General features: G+C 41.4%; 1 protein-coding gene across 4 annotated transcripts in view; it reads right to left on the bottom strand.

Annotated features, from left to right (window-relative positions):
- The window catches only part of PNPLA6 (patatin like domain 6, lysophospholipase), a 119,763-nt gene that overhangs the window by 5,032 nt on the left and 89,299 nt on the right, over positions 1-25,432 (bottom strand). For 2 of the 4 annotated variants that reach the window (XM_081966134.1, XM_081966136.1), the window contains exons 25-35: positions 24,987-25,105; positions 24,424-24,580; positions 23,194-23,310; positions 21,164-21,233; positions 18,628-18,744; positions 18,019-18,135; positions 8,345-8,493; positions 6,409-6,561; positions 3,113-3,229; positions 2,564-2,660; positions 2,130-2,245 (exon numbers count right to left, since the gene is read on the bottom strand). In XM_081966134.1, the coding sequence (XP_081822260.1) occupies positions 2,130-2,245; positions 2,564-2,660; positions 3,113-3,229; positions 6,409-6,561; positions 8,345-8,493; positions 18,019-18,135; positions 18,628-18,744; positions 21,164-21,233; positions 23,194-23,310; positions 24,424-24,580; positions 24,987-25,105 (1,329 nt within the window). The remainder of the gene's footprint in view (positions 1-2,129; positions 2,246-2,563; positions 2,661-3,112; positions 3,230-6,408; positions 6,562-8,344; positions 8,494-18,018; positions 18,136-18,627; positions 18,745-21,163; positions 21,234-23,193; positions 23,311-24,423; positions 24,581-24,986; positions 25,106-25,432) is intronic. The other 2 variants (XM_081966135.1, XM_081966137.1) reach the window with 2 other exon arrangements.

Genomic DNA, 25,432 nt, shown 5'->3' with positions numbered 1-25,432 from the left:
CTTCAGGAAAGCCTCCGGAGCCTGGGGAGTGGTTGCATGTGCATGCACAGGGGTCACGTGTGCATGCACAGTTGGGTGGGAAATTTGAGCTAAGGGAAGGGCAACACACTTAAAGGCAAGCCATATTAAGGAAATGGCTAGAGTCACGCAGCAATTTTTATTTGGTAACTAGAAAGCTTGGTTTTCTGAATTCAGGAAATATATGGAACCATAAACTTAGCAAACAAATTTGATTTGCAACAGAAAAGAGAAACAAATCATTATCAAAGCTTAATATGCAACCAGTAGCACTGACATGCTTAAGCATATGATGTGAGCCCATCCAAAAAGGTTGATTCTCTTATTGCTACAGCAGGGCTTGGCTTTCCTATTGCTTTCTTGGCAGTTGCAATCCACAGGATTGGACACCTGGTTACTTGCACATATCTTCTTCAATATGTTCAATGCTTAAGACCAAAAGGAAGAGGGAAGGAGCTGGCTTTTCCTTCATTACAGATTGATAAGACTCCAATGGCAAAGCAGAATGAGCAAATCACACTTCTCACAATAACTATTCAAATATAAAGAAAATACTCCCTGAAAATACATAAATAAACTGTTTTCTAGAAACCAAAAGCTCCCCATAACATGCTATGTTGTGAAAGGAAAGAGGGTGTGGGACAAGAAACTGGAGTAAAATATTATAAACAGTTAGCAACTGTTTAGAAGTTATGCATTTTGCATCCCATTATGTTTATCTCTCTTCTTCCCTGGGGGGTTAGCATAGATGGTCAATTTGCAAGCAAATTAATTTTTAGCTGCCTCCCTGACTTCTTCCTCTTTTGACAGAGCATAGGGATTTCCCACAGCAATAGGAAAATATTCATTGTATTCTACTACTACCGTGTTTCCCCGAAAATACAACCTGTCCTGAAACTAAGGCCTTGCCACATTTTTCACATGGGCAAAAATATAAAGCCCCCCCTGGACAACCTCCAGCCAGGCAGAGCACCGTTCACCGACCTAGTGGTATCCCGAAGGCGCCAAGCCGCTGGAGTCGGGGGGCGGGGAGAAAGGTGCTCACGTTGCTTGCCACCTTTGGGATACCACTAGGTTGGGGAGTGGTGCTCTGCCTGGCCAGAGGGGGAAGTTGCCGGGCGGTTGCTCCCTTGTGAGTGGGCTCCTGAAGAGCCGGGCACAGCCTCAGGGGTGAAGCAGCCATGAGGTGACCATGCTCACGAGCAGCCGCCCGGCAAATCCCCCCTCCAGCCGGGCAGAGCGCCATTCATTGACCTAGAGGCTATCCCTAAGGTGCCAAGCCACGTGGCGCTCTGCCCGCCCCCCAGCTCCTGCGGCTTGGCACATTCAGGATATCCCCTGGCACTCTGCCCGGCTGGAGAGGGGGTTTGCCATAAAGCGCACTCCTAGAGCAGCCGTTTCTGGAAGAATTGGAAGCAGAGTTCTGGAGAAGTTATGCTTGAAGCATGGCAGCGGTGGTGAAAGTGGTGGCGGTGCCATGGCCCTGCAGGGAGAGCTGGGCCAGGGCATGGTGAGGCTGGGAGGCGTGAGAGCTGGGAACGGAACAGGCGCTCGCGCAACCACCCTTTCCAGCCGGGCAGAGCTCCATGCACTGACCTAGGGGATATCCCGAATGTGCCAAGCCGCAGAAGCTGGAGAGGGGGTTTGCCGGGCGGCTGCTCGTGAGTGTGGTCACCTCATGGTTGCTTCACCCCTGAGGCTGTGCCCGGCTCTTCGGGAGCCTGCTTGCAAGGGAGCAGCCGCCCAGCAACCCCAAACAATAAGCCCTCCCCTGATAATAAGGCCCAAGACATATTTTGTGGGTCAAAAGAACTTCCAGTCTTATTTTCGGGGAAACACGGTATCTAACCTTGTCACTTACAGTGGTCCAAAGGGAAAAGTCAGCTTGTTAGGGGGAATTCAGCCTTTAAACTAATTGTCCTTTCTTGACAGAGAAAAGTGCAAACATCATAATCATATTCCAAGGAGAGAAACACTGTCCTTGCATATAGGCAGAATTGCTCATGACCTAGGAAACAGAGGCATATCTCTCAAGGGCTGAAAGCCAGATATGGGCTCCCATATCCAACACCTCTATGGATAGGGTCCTCTTGAGCTCAGAGGGGACTTACTGTTTCAAAGACAGCATTCTGTTCAGCAGGAGCAAATAGCAACTCCTGCCCCTCTTCCTCCCGTACAGCATCCATTCCTTCATCCTCATACTCAGTTAGATAATCTGACTCTTCTCCTGGTTGTGGACAAATAAGGCTTTCGTAAACATTTATAACATTTTCTTCCTTCATAAACACAGAAACCACCCTTCAGTTCTTTGCTTGGTAGCCATTTCTTAGTTTAAATTGATTCCTCCCATTTTATTCTGGAGCACAGGGACAATTACACAGAATAGAATTACACAGTTACAAATACACAGAAGTCAATTATTTAGTCTTATTAGGTCTTTGGATTAGCAGAAAGGTGCCTCAGGACCACTTGCTGAGTTGGAATGAATTCAGTGCTGCCATATCTACTGTAAACTGAACCCAGTAACCACTGATACTGTACTCACCATCGGCATAGCCCTCGGACGGATAGCTCTTGGCTGGCTCAATGCGAGAGATAATCTCTGCCAGATCTGTGAATCCTCCGCTAGGACACACCAACACCTTGGGAATGAAAAGAGATACCAACATTATCTGAAGCTATCTTGCCACAACCTAGCTGTTCAATTTAGGTCTGATTCAATTTGAATATTCATATTAATCTGGAAAACTGATTTGATTTTACCATTTGAACTGATCTGGAAAATCTGGTCTGACTATATTAAATTTAATTTGAAACACTAAACCTAGATCAGATACATTACTGCTGTAACACTGAGCACTCTGGATAGGAAAGACTGGGTACTATCCATTAAACAATATTGCTGGGCAACTTTTATTCATTATTTCATGAACCATGGAATGATATCTGTTAAGCACATCTACACTTCCTGAACCTTTGTTGTTTGGAAATAGCTAGAACTCTGATTCTTTATTATTACTTCAGATTTTTTTTCTAATTAGCTGGAGAAGCTACAAGTAGAAAAAGTTCTGGGAGTTCCTCCCCTTATACTTACATCCATGCGTTTGCTCTCATAGAAGTCGGCTGAGTGCCGATCCTGAACCATTTTTTCAATTATATCACTGCGGCACCAACCACCAAACACCAGTTTTCCATGCTGATAACCTACATCCTATAGGAGAAGGATAAAGAGAAGTCACTCTGGAATAGAGGTAGCCCTCAACCTATGACCGCAAGTGAGCGCAAAATTGCTGTTGCTAAGTGAGATAGTTGTTAAGTGAATTTTGCCCCATCTAAAAACTTTTCTTACCACAGTTGTTAAATTAATCTGGCTTCCTCATTCACTTTGTTTGTCAGAAGATCCCCAAAGGTGATCAAATGACTCCTGGACACTGCAAGTAACTTATGACCATTTTTCACATGACCATTGCAGCATCTCCGTGGTTATGTGATCAAAATTCAGAAGCTTGGCAACTAACTCATATTTAAGTTATCAAATGTCTGAATTTTGATCACATGACCACGGGATGTTGCAATGGTCATAATGTGAAAAACGGTCATTAGTCATTATTTTCAGTGCCATTGTAATTTTGAAGGGTTACTAAATGAATGGTTGTAAGTTGAGGACTTTCTGTGTTCTAATCCTGTAGGAATATTTCAAGAAGCAATTTCCTCTAGACTTCAGACCAATTGGGACTAACACTAATTCCAGCTAACATGCAAAGCAAATCTAGGATCCAACTCTCAAGAAAATGAGCCCAGGAATTCCAAAGGAAGTAAAACATGTTTCAGTAAGACTAGGAAAGTGTACTCAATAGAACTGCATCTCAATGGAAGATATTACCCAAAGGACTTTCATGAACCCTTTTCTGCAAGCAGTAGTTGTTTGGGATCTTAGTGTGGAAGGGGAAAATTAACTATTTCACATGGTTATGTGTATTAAACCACTGAAACCATCCCTGCATCTGCTTTCAAGGATACAACTCCAATCTAGGAATATTTAAAAATACTTCTGGGTATGACTGCTTCTCTCATAGCCAATTAGGAGGCAGAATTATAGTGATTAGAGAAAAATTTCCATATTATCTGAATGTATTGGCTCTAGATTAACACAGTTGGAAGTGACCTTGTAGGTCATCTAATCAAACCCCCTGCCCAAGAAGGAGACCCTACACCCTTTCTGACAAATGGCAGTCCAACCTCTTCTAGAAAGCTTCCAGTGATAAAGCTAACACAACTACAGAAAGCAAGCTGTTCCATTGGTTGATTGCTCTCACTGTCAGAAAATTTCTCATTTCTAGGATGAATAGATCACTTTCCATCTATTATTCCTTGTCTGGCCTTCAGGTGCCTTGGAAATAGCTTGACCCCCTCCTCTCTGTGACAGCCCCCCCAAATATTGGAACACTACTATCATGTTTTCCCTGGTCCTTTTCACTAGACTAGCCATGCCCAGTTCCTGTAACCGTTCTTAATATGTTTTAGCCTCCAGTCCCCTAATCATCTTTGTTGCTCTTCTCTGCCCTTTTTCTAGTGTCTCAACATCTTTTTTATAGTGTGGTGACCAAAATTGGATGCAGTATTCTAGGTGTGGTCTTACTAAGGCTTTATAGAGTGGTATTAGTACCTCACTTGATCTTGATTGTATCCCTCTGTTAATGCAATTTAGGATTGCATTGGCTTTTTTGGCTGCCGCTGCACACTACTAGCTCATATTTAGCTAGTTGTCCACTAAGACTCCAAGATCTCTCTCACAGTTACTGCTATTAAGCCTGGTTTCATCCAGTCTACATGTGTACTTTTGGTTTATCTTGTCTACTTTACCTTTCTCTACATTGAATTTCATTTTGTTAGATAGGGCCCAGTGTTCAAGTCTGTCAAGATCCATCTGATCTTGAGCCTATCTTATAGGGTGTTAGCTACTCCTGCCAGCTTAGTATCATCTGCAAATTTGGTAAGTCCCCCTTCAAATCCCTCATCTAAGTTGTTTATGAAGATATTGAAGAGTACTCGGCCTAAGACGGAACCTTGTGGTACCCCACTACTTACTTCTCTCCATGTAGACATGACCCATTAAGGACTACTTGTTTAGTACGGTTTGTCAGCCAGTTACGAATTCATCTGGTGGTGATGTAGTCTATTACACATTTTTCTAACTTACCAAGAAGTAGGTTGTGGTCTACTTTGTTGAATATTTTGCTGAAATCTAAGCATATTATGTCCACAGTATTTCACTGGTCTACTAATTTAGTCACTATGCTGAAGAATGAAATAAGATTGGTTTGGCATGATCTGTTTAAACTTGTGCTTCTAGTTATTACTTTACTGCTTCTAGATGTTGGCAGATCTGATTTTTTATTATCTTTTCCAGTATCTTCCCAGGTATTGTTGTTAGGCTGATTGGTCTGTAGTTTCCTGTGTCTGTTTTTTCCCCCATTTTTGAAGATGGGAACCACATCAGCTCTTTTCTAGTCCTCTGGTGGTTCCCCAGTGCTCCGTGATTTTTGAAACATGTGGTACAATGGTTCTGAGATGACATCGGCCAGCTGCTTTAGAACTCTGGGATGTAACCCATCAGGTCCCAGTGATTTGTATTAATCAAGATCATCGTTCTCTTACCAATTTTTTTTGCTTATGTTAACTTTTATTTCTAGTCTGTCTTTTAGTTGTTTTTGCTGTTCTTCTCTGTTTGCAAGAATTAAGTCCAGTATGGCTGTCCTTCTAGTTCCCTCCTCTATCTTTTGGACAACAAAGTTATCAGCTAGGTTGGTTAGGAATCTATTTGATTTCTCACTTGGTGCAGAATTAGTTTTCCAATTGATGTCAGGGTAATTGAAGTCCCCCATTACTATTCTAGTGTGTTTCCTACATATATTTGTTAGTTGGTTAGCAAAAATGATTTTTTCTGTTTGTTTGGGTGGCCTACAATATACAACTATGGCCATGACATTCTTTTTTTTATGAAGAAGAGGACTGGCAAGAAAAAAAAAAGGAAGACTTTCAGTTTTCCATTGTCATATACTGGAATGCTTTTCCAGTTTGGTAATCTCTGACGGAAGCCTATAGTGATTGGCAAAATGTAACTGCCAATTAGTAGGATTTAGATTAAATTTTGAGACTGATTTGAATGATAGCTCCTTCTGGGAATGTACTGTATGCTGGGGAGAGATTTAAGTTTTAAAAAGTAGGCAAAATATGCTGTTTTCTCTTTGATAGTTGATAACAGATTGCAAAGTTGGACTTTCTGGATTCTATGACTCAGCAAGATGAAGCTGCTTCATAGCAGCCCTTCTAGTGTGAGACACCCCCCCCCCCCTTTGTGATGAAACAACAGCTGGCCCTCAAACTCACATAGATTTCATCGAACTTTCCGAAGTCCATGGTTTTGAAGCGATCGATGGGAGGGCGAATGTACTCACAATACGAACTGTTCTTCACCACCTCCAGTTGTCGCACACATGAGACGTAGGCTAGGCGGGATTGGATTTCTGCCATGTCAGGTACCTGAAACGCCAAGGTGCTCATTGGCTACAGAGAAATGTGTGAGGAGATTCCCCTCAGAGCTTCCTTAGTCAGCTACCCCTCCTTCTAAATAGCCATGTAGATTGCACTGCAGTGGTCCAAATTGGAGGTGAGTAAGGCACAAATGACCATGCCTAGGACCTAGAAATAGGTACAACTGGCATGCAAGATGGATTTGTGCATCTTGGCTATGGTTCTAACATGATTATGACCCCAGTAAAAGAAAGACAGGATGGTAAGTAGATGCCTCTGGGAAACAATTGGAGAATCTTAGCAGTCATACTGAAACTACCAGGAATTTTGGAAGTATTTTCCAATCCAATTGAGCTTGAACCTGCAGAACAAGCTTAGAAAGCAGGTAAGCCATGTCTGTAACCAGCCTTTTGCAATCTTGTGCTATTAAGATATGCTCCTTTATGTGTACAATCTTAGCAGAATATATTAAGAGAGATAAAGAACAGTTGCGGTGGGATATGGACATGGTTTACAGGATCAATTCAGAATATGCCAGAACACATAATGTTCCAAGGGAAGTACAGGTGAAATTTCTTAGGAAGACCACGAGGGATGAGGTTTTAGGGGCCCAAAGGGGGGGAAACCACTAAAATATAAAGATAAAGAAATTGTCATTCTTAAACAAATTCCGAAAAAAATAAGGGATAAGAGGAGGAAGTATTCCTCCTTATCAAAGAAATTATATAACAAAGGAGTTTGGTTTAGATGGTTATTGCCAGAAGGAATGTTGATCTTTTGGGAGGGAAACAGAATTAGAATCAATACAGTTGTGGAGGCAGAGGCCTTCATGAAAAAACATAGTGCCCTCATAAGAGGTAGTGAAAAAGGTGACAATACACAAGATATGAGGGAGGGAGGGGCTGTGGCTCCGCCAGGGGACAGGGGAAAGGGAGCAATATTGAAAAGACACAGAGACACAGGTTACAAAAATAAATGTATTTGAAATATTATTGTAATTGTTGATATATTAGAAAGGGGCAAAAGAGATGATTGAACATATGGTTGATACAATGTATAACAAGATGCTGTTTCTGCTTATCTTTTATCTTGTTTTTTTTCTCTGTAAAAGTTGTGAGATTTGGAGAGATTTCTACCTTTAGCACGATGTAGCTGCCAAAAAATTTTGTATATTCACCTACCCTTTCCTATAAATGTTTAAAAACCAATAAAATTAAAAAAAAAGATATGCTCCTTTATAGGAAACCACTGTATTGTGAAAGGCTTCTGTGAATCAAGGGCAATATTTAATATGTTAACAATTAGGCAGATTTTTAGAACATAATTATTCTAGTTCATAAAAACTAGGTATTTAATAAATATGATTGTTATATAATGAAAAGTGTTATCTGATCCACTTAAAGTGCTGTCCTATACATAAGATCTTGGAAGGCTTTAAGATATTGTGGAAGCTTTACTAGATAAGCTACCACCATGAGAAAGATGCCAATGGAAGACCCAAAATTAGAGATAGAACTGGCTCTAATCCAAAACAACCAAGCAGATGTGCCAGAACAAGACAGAGGAGGTTTATTTTCACATGCACTACTCTCACAAATCCCTGGTATTTATGCAGTGACATTTTACACAGTGGTCTCAGCAAATAAAAATAGAGAGATTGAGTAACATTGTTGTTTGAATGCTTAGAAAATGCAACAGAAACTATTTCTTGAAGAGAATTCACCCAGCTGGTGTCAGACTTACACATTAAGCAGGAATCTCCACCCCCAAGCTACAGGCTGGAGAGACTCACCTTGACTTTCTCAGCCCAAGGGTTGAGACGTTTCCACAGCAACCACCAACCTGACAGACTATCCCCATAGTTGCAGAGGTCAGTCTCATCCTGGCTTCCCACATCAATGGCAATGACCGTCTTGGCACCCATATTACGAGCAATGTCAGCTACATTTGAGGGGGGTAGAAAGAGGGAAATGTTTCAGGGGAAAGGCAATGTGAAGAGACAAAAGTGAGAACGTACCGCCACCACCACCACCAGATCCACCACCAAATGAGAGAGTTAGGGAGAACATTTTTTAATGTTACAAAAGGTAATTCCCTCTGACCAATTTTCCTTTCTCAGCATTAACATCAATCAATTGGGCTTCCCTTGTGGGAAAAGGGGTTTGTCATCATGAAAATAATTTCTCTGCCCTGCTGAAAACTTTGGAATAGCAACCCCATAGTTAGGTACAATTGGTCCTGGAAGGACAGCATTTCCCTTTGTATTCATTTTTGGAGAAAGGTCAAGATAGAAGCAACTTGAATAACTTAGTGTTATTCAATAAAGCAACATAAGGCAGCTGACTTATGTTTTCGTTAGTGGACACACATTTACAGAAATAACTGTGTAGTACATAGACAACAGGAAATATAGCTTTTCCTAGTCTCATTTAGACTTTATTCTTATAAGCTGTTAAAAGCCAAAGAATAACATGGGGGAGAAATCCTGCTGCTTTAGCTTTCTCTAACATTTCAAACATGCCAACACATACACTTCAAGAATTCCTAACCAGCATAGCCTTAAATGGGGGCTAAAATCCTAAATACCTGGAGGATAGCATATTGGAAAAGGTGATGGTAGCTAACTGTTTGTTCAATTATATTAAATAGCATACCAGTTCTTTTAGCCAGCCTCTATTATCTGTAGTTTCCCATCTGAAACTTGTTGGTTTAAAATGGATCTACTCTGGGGCTTGCGTAATGTGTAAGTGCAAGTGCCTTCAGTAAAACTGAACACAGTGGCCTTTTATTAATATCCCATATGCAGTGTGTGTGTGGGGGTAGATAATGATAAAAATATGAAGCAATGCCTCCTTGCATTTTCAGAGCCAACAAGCAGATAAGCAGAGAAAGAGGTTTAATATTCTACAGACTACTTGCATATGGTAGTTACAAAAATATAGCAAAGAATACACAATATGATCAATTTACAAAATACTTCATGCTCAAAGCCACACAAAAACATGCTTGCTGGAATGGATAATATGGCAAATACACAACTATTATTTTTCAAAAAACCACGCAGTATGACAAGCATTTGGCAAAACCAGGTCAGGTTTGTTAAATCATAGCCTCTCAGTTCAGGCCTCAGAAAGCCTTTTCCAGGAAAAGAGACAGGGAAAGTCCAACTAGGAATGGTGCTGAGAAATTGGTGAGTGAAACAGATTTAGAAACGTTTAAATAAGTGAAGATCTAGAAAGCAAATCACTTTAGAAAAATCTTGTCCAGGAAATAAATAAGCTTAGCTCAAGGGAGCCAAAATTAAAAAGAAAAACACCAGCATATGCTGATATTTCATGGACATTTCAAGAGAAAGAACCAGTGAATGAATTTGTTAATTTGTTCCGTAAGTACAGAAACAAGAAAGCACATATCTAAACTTAAAGAGAAACATCAGGAAAAGAACATTTGCAACAAAGCTAACACATGACAAATAACATAACTAGGATGCTTAAGAAACCATTCCTTGGAACCAAAAAGTGGGTTTATGGTCTAGTGATTGGTTATCTAAAACTCTGAGAATTCTGATTTTTACATACTTGCCATTTGCAGAGCAAGTGCTTGCAAAATGGGACAAAGCTCCATAAAAAGTCTTCTCAAATGAAAGGAGAGGCCAAGAAAATATAACAACTAAGAGATGAACAAGGACAAATACACTATGGAAATGCAGAAAAGAAGAAAATTATACAAGACTACTACGCCAAGTTGTATGAACAAGAGAATATAAAAGAGGAAGAAGTGAAACAATACTTACAAAATACTTAGAAAACTCCCCCAAATGATACTAGAACTATATTAGAAGATAAAATAACAATGATGGAGTTAACTGAAGCCCTTAAAAGACAAAATAATGGGAAGGCCCCGGGACCAGATGGCCTTCCTGTGGAATTTTATAGAACGCTAGAGGAATCCTTGGCCCTTCCCCTGCTAGAAGTTATGAACGAAGTAATGACTGAAAGCAAAATACCTAACTCATGGCTGGAAGCATACATTACATTGCTACCTAAAGAGGAGGCAGACCATACGCAAATTAAGAACTATAGACCTATTTCCTTGTTAAACTCAGACTATAAGTTATTTGCTTCTATACTGGCAGAGAGGCTAAAAAAATATTTTAATGGGTTTATCCACCAGGACCAAAATGGTTTTTTACCAAAGAGGCAAATTAGAGATAGTATAAGAACAATTTTGGATACCTTGGAATATTATGAGGCCCACCCAAAAAGCAAATGGATTTGATGTTCCTTGATGCGCAGAAAGCCTTTGATAATGTGAATTGGATATTTATGATACAACAAATGGAACAAATGAACTTTGGTAGGAATTTTATTCAAGCTATACAAACGATATATCACAAGCAAACAGCTAAGATAATGATAAATGGAGAACTGACAGATCCCATTGAAATAAAAAGAGGCACGAGACAAGGCTGTCCACTATCACTGCTACTTTTTGTCTTAACATTAGAAGTTCTAAATAGAAGGATTAGAGAAGAGGAAGAAATAAAGGGAATGACTATTAAAAAAGAAGAATTCAAGTTGCAAGCATTTGCAGATGATTTAGTTTTTATTCTTGAGGAACCACTTGAATCTGCACCTAAATTGATAGGAAAAATTGAGGAGTATGGAAAAGTCGCAGGCTTGAAAATAAATAAAGACAAAACAAAGATTTGACAAAAAATATGCCATTAAAACAAAAAGAAGAATTGGTGGAAATTTTGGAAATGCAAATTACAAATAAAGTTAAATATTTGGCAATCTCTCTAACAGCTAGATGCAGTACCCTTAAAGAAGATAATTATCTTAGATTGAAGCAACAAATTGCAACAGATCTGGTGAAATGGGAGAATCTTCAACTATCAATGATTGGGAGAATCTCAACAATTAAAATGAACATTCTACCCAGAATCCTATACTTGTTTCAGACTATCCCAATTAGGTTGGGGAAAGAAATCTTAGGCTTTTGAACCTAGAGGGTCACGACTTGTTGTTGGGATGGCATGATTTTATGGTATAAGGGAACTAAAGCACATCGTTATTTTAGAAGGCATTATATAAGAGAGGCTTTGTTATTAAATTGGGAGAAGGTTAAGAGGTTGCATTACTTAAAAATTCCAGTCTGGATATCAACCATTGAAGCTTTTTCATATTCAATAATATACAAGAAGGAACAAACAGTTAGATACGCTGAATTATTAAATACAGAGGGTGAACTCAAATCTATACAAGAATTGAAACAGGAAGATATTGAAGTTAATTGGTATTCATATGTGCAAATACATTCTAGATACAATGAAGATCGAAAAAAGGAGGGTTTTTATGATAAAATGACTGAACTAGATAAAATCTTAACAGGTAACGATGAAAAAGTAATTAAAAAACTCTATGCCTACCTATTAGAGGTGAAATTACAGGAAGAACAATTCAAAGAAACTATGTTATCTTAGGGGAAAAACTTTGGGCATGGGATTGATTTGGTAAAATGGCAAAAACTGTGGACTCAAAACTATAAAATGACAATGTCAACTGCATATAAAAAGAATTTGTATAAGAATTTGTGGCACATCCCCAACGAGAATAGCAAGAATGTCTAAGAATAAATCCGAAAAATGCTTGAAATGTCATCAGACGCTGGGCACATTTTACCACATGTGGTGGACTTGTACTGAAGCTAAAAAATACTGGACTAAAATCCACATGTGGCTGGAGAAAATGATACATAAACACATAGACTTAAAACCAGAACTCTTTTTATTGGGAATAATACCAGAAACATACAACAAGGACTTGAAATATCTGATTATAAATGTTTTAACAGCTGCTAGAATTGTGTTTGCCAAAAATTGGAAAAATGAGAAATTACCAACACAGGAGGAAATTATTTGGAAAATAATGGAATGTGCTGAAATGAGTAAGCTTACATTTGAAATTAGAGAACTAGAGGATGAGCAATTTTATAGAGTATGGGATTTGTTTTACCAATGGTTAGATAAAAAAACCTGGAAATGAAATTGTTTTCTTATGCAATAATAGAAAGTTATATTTACTGCTATGAAAGTTTTTATTTTATTTTATTTTTTATTATGAAATAGAGTACTTATTTACACGATATATGAAGAACAATAATGAACCTAATGTATAAGAGTGGGATGATTTGAACTTCTAGGTATAATTGTAGGTAGTGATCATTCTATACTATAAAGATTTCTGCTATACTAAATGGACTAATGATGACATAATGAACAATGGATACACATATGAATTGAAATACTTAATGACTATATGGATTGATAATTAACAATTAGAATTATTATAATTCTATAAAGACTTATTGTTACCTAATAGATAATTATGGATTCAAGGAAATAAGGGCTGTCACAAATGAAAGAAGATTAATGGTAATTTGAACACATAATACTCAATGAAATATTTAGTTATGTTTAATGGATAACCATTGACTTTATTTTTAATTGTAAAAACTGTTGCACAAAAACTTGTAATCAAACGACATGCTTGATGAAATTGAGGAAAGTTGTTTTTTCTCCTTGCTTTTGTTCTGTATGTGTTGTCTTGTTTTCTTAAAGAAAAATAAATAAATAGAAAATTTATTTTTAAAAAAGTCTTCTCAAATGCAAACCTTGGGAGGAAATGTGGAGATTATCGTTTGGTGAATATTCAGAATCAAACTAAGGACCATGAAGAAGATCCATGACTTTCCCAGGGTCTTTATTTCATAAAAAGTGATCACACTTGAGAAGGGAGTCTGGGGCATTAGGGAAAGTCTAGTCCAGTGGTTCCCAAAGTGGGCGCTACCGCCCCCTGGGGGGCGGTGAGATGGCTTAGGGGGGTGGTAAGAGGCCAGGGGGGCGGCAGGGGGGCGGTAAGAGGCAAGGGGGGCGGCAAAGGAGTGCTGGAGGTGGCCTCCTCTAGCGAGCTATTCAGAACAAGTTTGCTCACTCACCCCCACCCATCCAGAAGTGGCTCGATCGCTCGCTTCCCCCGCCCATCTGCACTATGCTAGCCCTGCCCACTCACTGATTGGCTGGCTCACCAATCGCGCCCCCCACCACCTCTAAGAGCCCTATCTAAACCCAGTTAACTTTTTTTCTGCTTGGCTTTCTATAGATAGGGCTCTTAGAGGTGGGCGGGACGATTCGTGAGCCAGCCAATCAGTGAGAGCAGGACTAGCATAGTGCGGACAGGCGGGGGAAACGAGTGATCAAAGGGAGGCCATTTCGCCTCCCTTCGCTCCTACTTTGTCTTGATGAGGTCGCTGCAGCTGTGGGCGCGGACGGACGGAGGTAGCCAGAATGGTGGGGAAGCCCGGGGGCGGCGAGTGAGTGAGCGAGTGAGTGAGAGAGCTGCCTGATCCTCCATTGCTCGCCCCCTCGGGCTTCCCCACCACTCTGGCTACCTCCGTCCGTCCGCGCCCGGAAGTTGCAGTGACCTCATCAAGACAAAGTGGGAGGCGAAGGGGCCTCGGTGCCCTGCCTGATCCTCCTTTGCTCGCTTGCTATTTTGCCTGCATGGGGTGCCTTGGCGGAAGCCCTTTGCTGGCAGCCAGACCTCCCCTCCCTGGGGCGACAGCACATCCATGATCACCGTCCCAGTAACGCTGCGGCCGCTCGGCCTGCGAAGAGAGGGAGGGAGTAAGAGTGAAGGGTGAGGGAGAGCAGCAGGGGCTCTCTACAGGGGCTCTGCATTCCCCCCCCACCGGAGCCGTCCCAGAGGAAGTAGGGCTGGGGAATGTGGGGCGGGGAGGCGCTGTCTGGGGTGGGACTAGATGACCTCTGGGGGTCCCAACCGGCCCTTCTGACTCTGGAGACCAGAAGCAAGTAAACACACATACACACACACAGCAAAAGTGTCTGGTTTTGAATATAATCCTCCCTAGTGCTTGGGGAAAAAATAAGAGGAACATTTGGATATACATTTTGAATTAACTTGAAAAGAAAATTGCTAAAATCACTTTTAGTTGTGTTCTGCATTAAGAATCCATGCAGTAGCATTTCTTGTTGAATTAGCAGAGTAATATTTACAACAGCCAGCTAAGATAGTTTTATCTGTCTTATAATGTGCGTGGATAGAGGACTTAGGCATAAGTGCAATGTTTGCCTGTGATTATACAATAAATTCACAGCTTATACATTTCAATTAGATGTTATTCAATTCATGTTTAACCTATACTTGTATTCAATACATAAGGTGTTAATTATGTCAATGGAAGAGATAGGAAACTGCATTAGTGATATATATGTCAATGCGTTGATTTGTACTAAAAATGTTTAGTTTAAAGAAGTTATAAGGAATCACAAATATGAGTGTGGAAAATGTAATGTAGTTGTGGATGACCCTTTGCATGAGTTGTATTGGGAAAAATAAATAATAATAATAATAATAATAATAATAATAATAATAATAATAATAATAATAATAATAATAATAATAATAATAATGATTCCCCAAAGAGGTAAAACAGGCTACATTTTGCTAGAGTTATTCTTTGCTTCCAAACTGTTGAGGAGGGGGATTGGACTCCATTGTCTATATTTCCCTTTCCATCCCCATGGTTCTTTAGTGAAAATTATAACCCAAGAACATATAGATCTGTTAAAATGTTCCCATTCTCACTTTCCATATTTGTAATCCCTAGGTACCATGCAATAATCTCATCAAATAATTCAAACAAATGTTGGTGACATTGAGCTGAAGCCAAAGTTCAAGAAATTGTACCAAGAGTTTTAGTTACAGAAAGAAATTTCTGATCGCTATCCTGCACTATGGACAGTGGTTAAGAAGCTCCTTGTTGCATTTCCAACATCATATTTGGTGGAACATGGCTTCAGTGTGGTCTCCAAGCAAAGAAAATGACTCCAGATTACTGAATGTGGTGATTTAAGACTCCTGCTAAGTGCCTTAAAACCAGACATTGGGAAACTGGTATCACTTCATCAAGCTCATCCATCACATTAAGAATTTACTGAACAGTGAAGTAGTTACTAAATTTTGCTAAGTTTACTAAGTTACTAGTTACTAAGGTTCTTGATAATGACTATCAGACTTTGAAAACCTGGTATCACTGGATCATGTTCAACAATTTTGTTGAATTAACTAACTACAAAGGTTTTTAAATTGGATTTTGAATAAATGTGCAATTAATTGTTACAGTTTTGAATTTTACTGTTACTATCTTTATTCCTTCATGCAAACCACCCAGTCACATGACTCCCCCAGCCACGCCCATCAAGCCATGCCCACAGAACCGGTTGTAAAAAAATTTGAATTCCACCACTGGGTGGGGGGCACTGAGGATCAGTTTGTAGCACCAAGGGGGCGGTGGACTGAAAAAGTTTGGGAACCACTGGTCTAGTCTATATCCAAATGCAAATTCTGTACTCCCAGAGGAATACAGAACAGAGTTGAAATGGATCTTTGAGGTCTTCTAGTCAACCACCTGCCCAAGCAGGAGATCCTATCCCTGTGATGGTGAACCTTTGGCACATGTGCCTGAGGTGGCACACAGAGCCCTCTCAATGGGCATGTACACCATCACCAGCTGCTCTTCCAGGTTCCGTCATGTGCATGTGTGCCAGCCAGCTAGTCTGGTGCGCATGCTTATTGGCCAACTGCTCTCTTCTGGGTTCTGGCATGCACATGTGTGCCATCTAGCTGGTCGTGAACCTGGAAGAGAGCAGCTGGCCGGCGTGTGCATGTACACCCCCGAAATGGCTCGCTCTGATGCTCGCCCTACCTCATCTTCACCACGTGCATCCACACAACTGCCTCCTAGTGCCTACACAGGTAAACAGCATGGGCTGCTCAGGGAGCCCCAAGGCTTTGCAATCACTGCCTCCTAAGTGGGATTGAGCCTCCCAGCCTCCTCGATGCACGGAGGCAGGAGGCGGCAGTTTCGTTTGCTGCCTGTGAGCTCCGGGGGTGGGTGGGGGGTGAGTAGCCAAGTGAAGATGCCAGAATCTGTTGGCTGCGAGCAAGTTTACTCATGAGCAGGGTGCTCAGCAGCAGCAGATTATTGGCTTGCTTGTTCACCTGCTGCTCCCCTCCCCCGGAGCTCACAGGCAGCAAACAAAACCACAAAACCACATACTCTTCGGACTCTCCAGCTTTCCTGCGTTCAGCTCGGTGAGGCTCGGGTTGCTGCTTTCTTTGGCTTTTTAAAAAAAAGTTTTACAGCATATTTTATTTCCCATCTCCAATCTGAAACATAAATTTGCCAAGCAAAGCCCACAAAATAAGCCATACCCACAGAACCGGTAGTAAAAAATTTTGAAACCCACCCCTGGTGGTGATGATGGTGGTAGAATATTGCTCATGCTTTTTAAACTTTTGGGTTGAATTTTATCTAGGTTTTCTTGTATCTACTTTGCTTTTCTTATATAAATTTGTTATTTAAACTATCAGTGTTTCAAACAGTGAAAATCAATTTTGAGAAGCTTTGACCCCCACCCCCACCCCCACCCTCTGCCTGGTGTTTTTTTTCAACAGGCAACTGGACATTCTTGCTTTTCTTTGAAGACGTTTCACTTCTCATCCAAGAAGCTTCTTCAGCTCTGACTGGATGGTAGGGAATGGAAGGATTTATATACTCCTTGCAGACAGCTTTTCATTTGCATTCTTTTAGAGAATCATTGGGGCCACCTGGAGGTTTATCTGTGTTGTCAGAGTCACCTGAGTAGTGCAAATGGGTGTGGAGTATAAATCCCTCCATTCCCCACCATCCAGTCAGAGCTGAAGAAGCTTCTTAGATGAGAAGCGAAATGTCTTCAGAGAAAAACCAGAAATTCAGTTGCCTCTTGAAAAAGCACCTTTGGGATAACCATGGTCTGGAAGTCTGAGAATCCCCTCCTTTGTGGCTAGAGAGTTCCAGATGGGCTCTTGCTACACAGCCTTAAAAGTCTCTCTTCTCCATATGGCCGCTTCAGGTCCAGGTTAGAGACCAGCAGGCAATGAAGTCCAGATGTAGCCTATATTCCTTGAGAGGATAGCAGGTTTCACTTGGAGTATCCTAGGTGCAATATATTCTTTCTTACCAAACTCTTGCCCTCTTTTGGCACAGATGTATTTAACATTATGGATTTTTATCATCTGGAGAAGCAAAAAGTTCATGCCAGCATCAACAAAGGCAGTTTGCATGAAATCTGAGAAGGTAAGCTGGCAGTGACTAGAACTTTCTGCACTAGATCTCACAATTGCTGATGCCTTAATTCATAGAAAACTGGGATTTCACTGGCTCCTTAAGCCCGCCCCTCCTTCTCTCACCAAGATATTTGCTTGGCATTTACAGCAGAGGATAAGAGAGCTTCAGGGTGGAAAAAATGGAAGCCAACCCCAGGCCAGTCAGGCTTCACAAGCCATCCTTCTCCTCCAGCAGATGCTTGTCCTGCTCTCTCCAAGACTGCCCAATACTTGCCTGGAAGGTTGTTGATGTAGCCGCCATCCATCAGTAAATTGCCGTCCTTGGGGTCGCAGAGTGGCGGTAGGTACCCGGAAAGAGTCATGCTAGCTCGTACATACCGCCACAGCGAGCCTAACCATGTGGGAACAAATGCAATCAGAAGAACAGAGAGACATCCAGAGCAGCAACGAACCCTTCAGAGAGGGATGGAGAAAGGTGCAGCCCAGCTCCAGCTCAGCTGCTCAGGCAGGAGAATTCTGCACAGCACTTTATCAAACAGCCAAGCAATATGCAGATGTCATATTCAACATCCTGAGCCCACATGTGACCAGGTAGCCCACTAAGCTTCCAAATCTACCTGGGAGCCATGCAAGGCAATGCTTTGCCTGTACTACCTGACAACCCAGTTTCTTGTGCCATGCAGAATTGTTGGCCTGAGCAATTGTTGGCTGTGGGCAGAATCCAGGCTTGCTACCCCAAGCTTATCATGCCTAGCCCTAGCAAAAGAAGGATGATAATGGTTCAGAAGGAGGAAGCCACGTCTATTGACTGCCTCCATCCCTCTGACCCACCTGCGTCCCCAATGTCCATCAGCCAAGGTAGTGAGGCAAATGCGATGCTGACCTGGGACATTGTTAACATAGCAGCCATCCACAAGCAAGTGACTGTCCTTGGGGTCGCAGAGAGGAGGCAAATAGGGGGTGTAAGATGCACTGGCCCGGATGTAGCGCCACACGCTGCCTGCCGGATGAAGATGGAAATTCAATCAAAGGGGAGGTGGGAGAGGAGGAAAAGGAAGGGAGCATAGGACAGGAAGTGACATCATGAGAGAAGCTTCAGAAAGACTAAATGTACTGGGACAAAAGGGGATTTCTGGAAGGCTTTCCTCAACAACAACTTAGCACCATCTTCTTGCCCAACTGAAATTCCCATTTGTCAGAATACTCTGGCTTTCCCCTTTCAACTAATGTTTTCTTTCATCTCTTGTAGGTGAATATACCATTTTAAATGTTTAATGAGAACCACAGTTGTCATGGATAACTCCATAGTCATAATTAGATAACAGTTCCCAGTCCCTGTGACCCAGCACTCTGACACCACATGGATTAATTTGCTCATGACAAGTCATTTTTCTCTCTTGTTGCTCCCAGCCATTGGCCCGAGGCACTCAAAGACCAGGACTCACTACGACAGTCTCAAATCAAGGGAGTCCAGTTTTATGGAGAAGAGGAAAATTCCTTCTTATGGGCAAGCATATAATGCAGAAACACAAGCATGAACAATACAGAAAAACAAGTCAAGAGAAATGGTTCTACAATCCAACAAGAAGCCATGTTTCAAAACAGGAGGCAGGACTCTCTGATCACAGGGAAGTCAGATTGCCCCTGCCTATGAAATAGTCATAGAGGCTTACCTGGATAAAAAGGAATGATAAGAGGAGGAACCTAAGAAGTCCTGCTGATTGAAAGGAATGGGAACTATATATGACACAAGTAGCACAACAATTCACTTGCAAAAAAGAAGGTAAGGATAGTTAAGTATTTTTTGAAGGCTGCAACAACCAAATGTTGCCAGAGACTGAAAGCTGCACCTGCTTGACCTAGCTTGCTATCCGACTACCAAGTATGAGAAGAAAAGCACACTTGTCCCCACAGGGAAGACACCAGAAACACCAGTTTTTCACTTAAATACCTTTCATGGAAACTAGGTAGGCCATTCTGTGTTTCACCTCAATGACCTCACATTTGCAGGTGAAGAGCATTGGCACTGAAGCTCCTGCACTTTAACCTGAAAGATCTGATTTCTTACATGCATAGACCTTCCCTCACCTCACAATTTGCCAACCTCAACTCTGCCTACTTATTGGAGAAAGAAGAGAAAGTGTTAGCTCTGTTAGGAAGGGAAGGGAAAGAGAAGGATGAGAGCCAGGCAGTTACAGCCTCTCCCTGCCCTGCAAGCGGGCATGGCTGCCAACAATGTTCCAGGTGAGATCTGATGCTTGCTGCAGCCAGGGGAGGCCAGGAGGGTGCCACAAAAACCTCCCACCTCCCTCCACATACAATCCATCCATCTCTGAAGCTGATTTAAAATTCTACTCTTTCATTAGGTTTGGCTAGCAATGATTCATCCCCCTCCCTCCTCCCAAAATAAGGAGTGTTTGAATAACTAGCAACCCACAGTTTCTGTAGAAAAGCAGTGCTGAGAAATTTGTCACAGCAGCCAAGGCTTATCCAATAAATAAAAGGAACAGAACAAATGTGGAATAGTTAGTGGGTTTAGTGAACAGCAGCAATGTTACCAAGGAAAGGCAGGTTCAAAGCTAGCCAAGATTATTACAGAGACATGGCAAATGGTTCAAAGAAGCCATAGATTATAGGAGTTTTTTCCAATCTCCATTTTGCCTTTTCAGCAAAAGAATGGAATCCACTCGGCTTAAGGCTAAGATCACGATGTACCCAAGCAAACTATAGATCTCACATAATGTTCTCCCTCCCTATTTACACCTGGAGGAAGATGATAGAAATGGTCTTCTGAAGCTACAGTAATGATCATTCTAATAGACAAATAGCACTACTATAGATTTCCTACATCTATAAATAGGCTTCAAGCAAATTCCTATCCCCTCCCCAGATGGCATAATGTTCTCTAAACCTGCCGGAAAAAAGGCAACCTTCCTCTAATGAAGGGTTCTTCAATCATGTGCAGTCCCAAGCAAGCCCTACTAAGATCTTTGAGAGTTCTAATATCTATTCAAATGGAAATATTCATTTCGGACAGCAAAAATTATTGCTGGACATGAAGATAAGGCAATTCCCAGCAAACAACCTGGCACAACTCTCCTCAGCATGAGGCTGCAAAAGTGACAGTATTGTTTTGGGAGGACACTTCAGGGTTCACGTAGAGACATAAATCTGTTTTGCATCTGGCTATTTTGCCTTGCACTTTCTGAAACTTAAAAAAATCAGCGGCCCAAATAGATGTGGTTGGATCTCCTGTGGCCTTGGGAGCACTTGGTGCCCCCCTGTTCTCTGTTATTTGGTAATTCACTTTCTTCTGGCTTCCCTGGCTCCTCCTGAAGTTCAGGAGAAAACTGGAGATGGAATGCATGTTGAATTACTAGTCAGTCATGACTGCTGTGCTGGAGGAAAGATACACTTACCATCTTTATGCACACGCATGGCAGAAGCTGTGATGTCTGTTGTCACATTAAAATATGGGAGCCACAGATCCTTCAGTTGACAAAGTGGAAAAGAATGAAAATCACACGGAAGGTCACAGTAAGTGAGAGGGAGAAAGGCTATAATTATTTCTAATTTAGTGTACTCTGAATATGTGCAAATCCATTAACCCCAATTCTTCAGTTTATTGCAACTTATTTGATCAATAAAAAAGAAATTGTGCAAGCGACCTAATTTATGTGTGTTCTGGCCACCACAGGAATAAAATCTGGACCAAAATTAACACTGGTATTTTACTTTCCCCAGTAAGTAAAGGGAAGTAAACACCTTTGGAAACAAATACAGCTGTGTGAAAAAGTCCTGCACACTTTCAGTTTTAAGCTGTATTTACATGTTTAATCAACTTTTCACTCATAAGAAACCACACAAAATTAGTATTTTGATGAAAATTTCTGTAGTTGGATTGAGATGCATATTTTTCATTAATATAATCAAAGTCTTTTTAAAGTTTTGAGTATGTGCTAAAACAAACACAACTTGAGAATGTTAGGATCGAAAGTAGCCAATCAGCAGCGAGCTTTGGCTGACCAATCAAAATGCACAGAGGCTAAATCTATGAGCCAATCAATGTTGTCATACTCTCTGACTATAAATAGGCATGAAAAGCATCGAGAAATTTAATTTAGCTCTGGCTGCAGGCAAAGATGAAGGCCTTTGTTTTCACCAGTACTGAGCAGCGGCATCACATCATTGTGCTTCATGAAGAGGGCTACTCCTGTACAGAAATAGCCAAGAGAGTGAAATGCCATTGCACCACAGTGAGCAGAGTGGTTGAAAAATACCAAACAACTGGTTCAGTTGATGACAGGCTCCACTCTGGAAGACCAAGAAAGCCAACAAAACGGCAAGATCGGGCTCTGCAACGCATTTCGATGGTTGACAGGAAACTAATCTCACCACAGATTAAAAGAATTTGGGGTGAAACATGTAATGTAAAAGTGTGCACAAGCACAGTGCGTCGCAGACTGCATGCCAGAGGGCTCAAAGGCTGCAGGGCTCGCTCACAGATACTCATTGTGAGAAGCAGCCATTGCACATGATGATCTGGGGCTGTATCGCTGCTTCTGGTATTGGTTGGATATAAATCGTGCAGGGAATCATGAATTCCAAGCAGTATGTTGAAGTCCTGGAAAAGACCATGCTTCCTTCAGCTCATCAACCTGTAGGGAAGGACTTTTACTTCCAGGATGACAACGCTCCTTGTCATCAAGCCAAGTCCGTCCAGCAGTGGATGAAGAAGCATGGTGTTCGACTCCTGGATTGGCCAGCTCAGAGCCTGGATTTGAACCCAATTGAGAACTTGTGGGCCAAGATTGGTTACAAAATAAGCAAGAAGCATTCAAAGACTAAGCAGGAGCTGACTGAATCCATTATTGCAGCCTGGCACCACACTGTCACCAAAGATCACTTGCAAAGGCTTATATAGTCTATGCCGAAGCGATGCTGCCTGGTGATAAGCAATAAGGGCTGGCCAATTTCATATTAGTAACCATGTTTGGTTACCTAAACAGTCCTTTTCAGGGCCACAAACAATAAAAATGTTAACAAAACACTAGCATCGGCCTTAGTAATTGCAACATGTATGCCACTGGGTATGCATCAGTTAATCTGTTTTCATAGTCATTGTAAGCATGCAAGAAAATTCACAATCCCCATCCAAACAGCACCAAATTGCAAAAAGCTTATGCTTTTCACTTAAAAACCACCAGTATTTATTTAAATATAACAATATTTGCATAGCAGTTAGCATAAAATATCATAAAATCAATGGCCTATCCAAAAATGTCATAAACCATAAACTGTAAAGCGAGCAGGACTTTTTCACACAGCTGTACTATGGCTATTAGGGGAAAATCTTTCAATATGATGGATTTTGTGCGGCGAGTGGTCTTAGAGGAAAAAGACCTTCAGCACTTTGTAGCTCATTCTTGTGTTGCTGAGAAAAGGATACCTCAATCTGTTTATCCCGGAACACCTTGTGAATACTGGTGTTGAAGGCAGAGCCAGAAAACATGGAGGTGATGGGGTAGGTGAGATCCAGCACAGTCGCAAACACTGAATTCATACTCTGTAGAAAGGATAAATGAGGGCATAAGGCAGGAAACAAGCCAGGAACCACCCAAGACCACTGCATCATGGCCTTTATGGGAACCATGGGAAGAATAAAGACAGCGATCTTGGTTAGAGAGAAAGCAATTCCTCCCCAAATGACCTGAACAAATGTAATGCAGGCCACAGCAAAGGAGAAAGGGCATTCATTATAATAAGTATAAAACAGAAATGGGAGGTGATTAGAGAGTACTGGGTGTGACGTATCTGCATACATTATAGTTAACTACTTTTATTTTTAAAAAACTGATTTCAATCTATGTTGGATTAACATGTTCAAGCAAAAGGACTATTTATCTACTTTCCTTCAGCTGTAAAAATTTGGCTTGACTTCAAAAAGTCTGGGGATCATAGTGCATTTCTTCTGCAGGAGCTCCAAAACATGCTGAATATGCTGAATCCTTCAGCCAAAACAGGTAAATTCATGGTTTATTCTGAACAATCCCTTTCTGTTGGACGTGGAGCATCCAGTGATCCTGCATTGCAATTTAGTGCTGAATAGCTGAAACGTGGTAATGTGATTTTCTGTGCATGGATGCATTAGGCCTCCAATCAACATTACCTCTATTTCACTTGTCCCCCACTGGAAACAGCTGCTGAAAATTCTGGGTCCCTAAATGATAAGGTTGCATTTTATAACACTTCCTGCATCCCTCAGCACTGAAACACTTCTGCATAAAACAATCCCTCTTTTAAAATAATCTATGACTTTCTGGCACTTAGAGAGGCAAAGTCGGCAAAAAAAAAAATCAAAGACAGCTACTCTGCCCATTTAACTTCTTTTATCTAGTCTGTGACATTTCTTCCTATTCACCATACTCCAGACTGAAATTGCTATAAAGAACCCCAGATCCTTTTCTCACAGCTGCCAAAGGTTGGGATCATGTATTTTAGTAAACAAACAGTGCAAAATACCCTCATCTATTCAGAAGGAAGTTTAGGTGAGATCACTGGGATACAAATCATCCAAGTATTTAGAAGACTATAGCTTCAATAGCTTCTCTCTTTGCTGTTTATCTCAGCATTGCTATTTCCCTGCCTACTTTCCTTCCAGGCTTGAATATTTGCTCACCTTTGCCCACTCTCTGGCACGCTGCTTTGTGCGCACTGCACTCCTCTCCTCTGCATAAAGGGCCCCTATGAAGGAGCCAATTGAGGTGCCGCCAATTAGATCGATAGGGAGACTAGCTTCCTCCATGGCTTTGATCACTCCAATGTGAGAACAACCCCTGTGAGAAAGAGAAGGAACATGCTTGAAGCAAATGTGCCTCCCAATGGTGGTCCTCACCACGTCATGAGAACGAGGGTGAATCTTTCATGCCTCTAATGTCAGGGAGGAACCAAAGGTGAGAGTGGTTAAAAAAGTATGGTGGTAGTAGTAAACATAGATAGGCTAGTAGTGCTAGTCAAAAGTGTAAGCTTCCATGTTAAGGAGTATAGCCTCCTAACTTCTCTAAATCCAGATGGGTAGAATAGTGGGATCCAGTAGAATTAGCCCATGGGGTGGGGGGAGAGCCACATTTTCTTGCCTTTGGGAGATGCTAATTCCCTAGTTTTGATGCATTGTTACCCTGAAAGTACTCCTGGCCCTCTTGATGCCAAGCAAACATTTCCTAATGTTTTGGGGCATATTACCTGGCTCCACCGCCACCCAGAACCAGAGCAATGGTATTGCCTGTAAGGACTCGTGCCAGACGGGAGAAGTCACTGTGACGATCTGCATTCTTTTCAAAGACTTTCCCATACATCTCTCTCTGTAGTAAAGGATGGAGAAGGAGAGAAGGAGTAAGACTGCTTTCACCAGCTAAACAAAAAACAAAAAACCAACCCACGGGGGAAGTTGTGTAAATTCATCTGTTCCCATTTATCAACTTTTCCTCTCTACAAGAGAAAGTCAATTGGGCTTTGGACCCCTCTTGGAAGTGGGATCCAAAGAGCCTGTGCAGCAACTTGCTGTTCTTTATCTTCAAAGTGATGCACACCAAAGAAAGGAGTGGGGAAAAACCTGAAGTATGAAATATTGACTCAGGATGAATAGTTTCAGGGGTTCCTGAGAGAAAGAAAGTTTACTATTCAGAAAA

The sequence above is a fragment of the Natrix helvetica genome (assembly GCF_964273705.1).
Source record: "Natrix helvetica genome assembly, chromosome: 1".
In the NCBI taxonomy this organism is placed as follows: Eukaryota; Metazoa; Chordata; class Lepidosauria; order Squamata; family Natricidae; genus Natrix; species Natrix helvetica.
The sequence above is the reverse complement of the archived record's forward strand: the minus strand, read 5'-3'. Positions and strand labels throughout refer to the sequence as shown.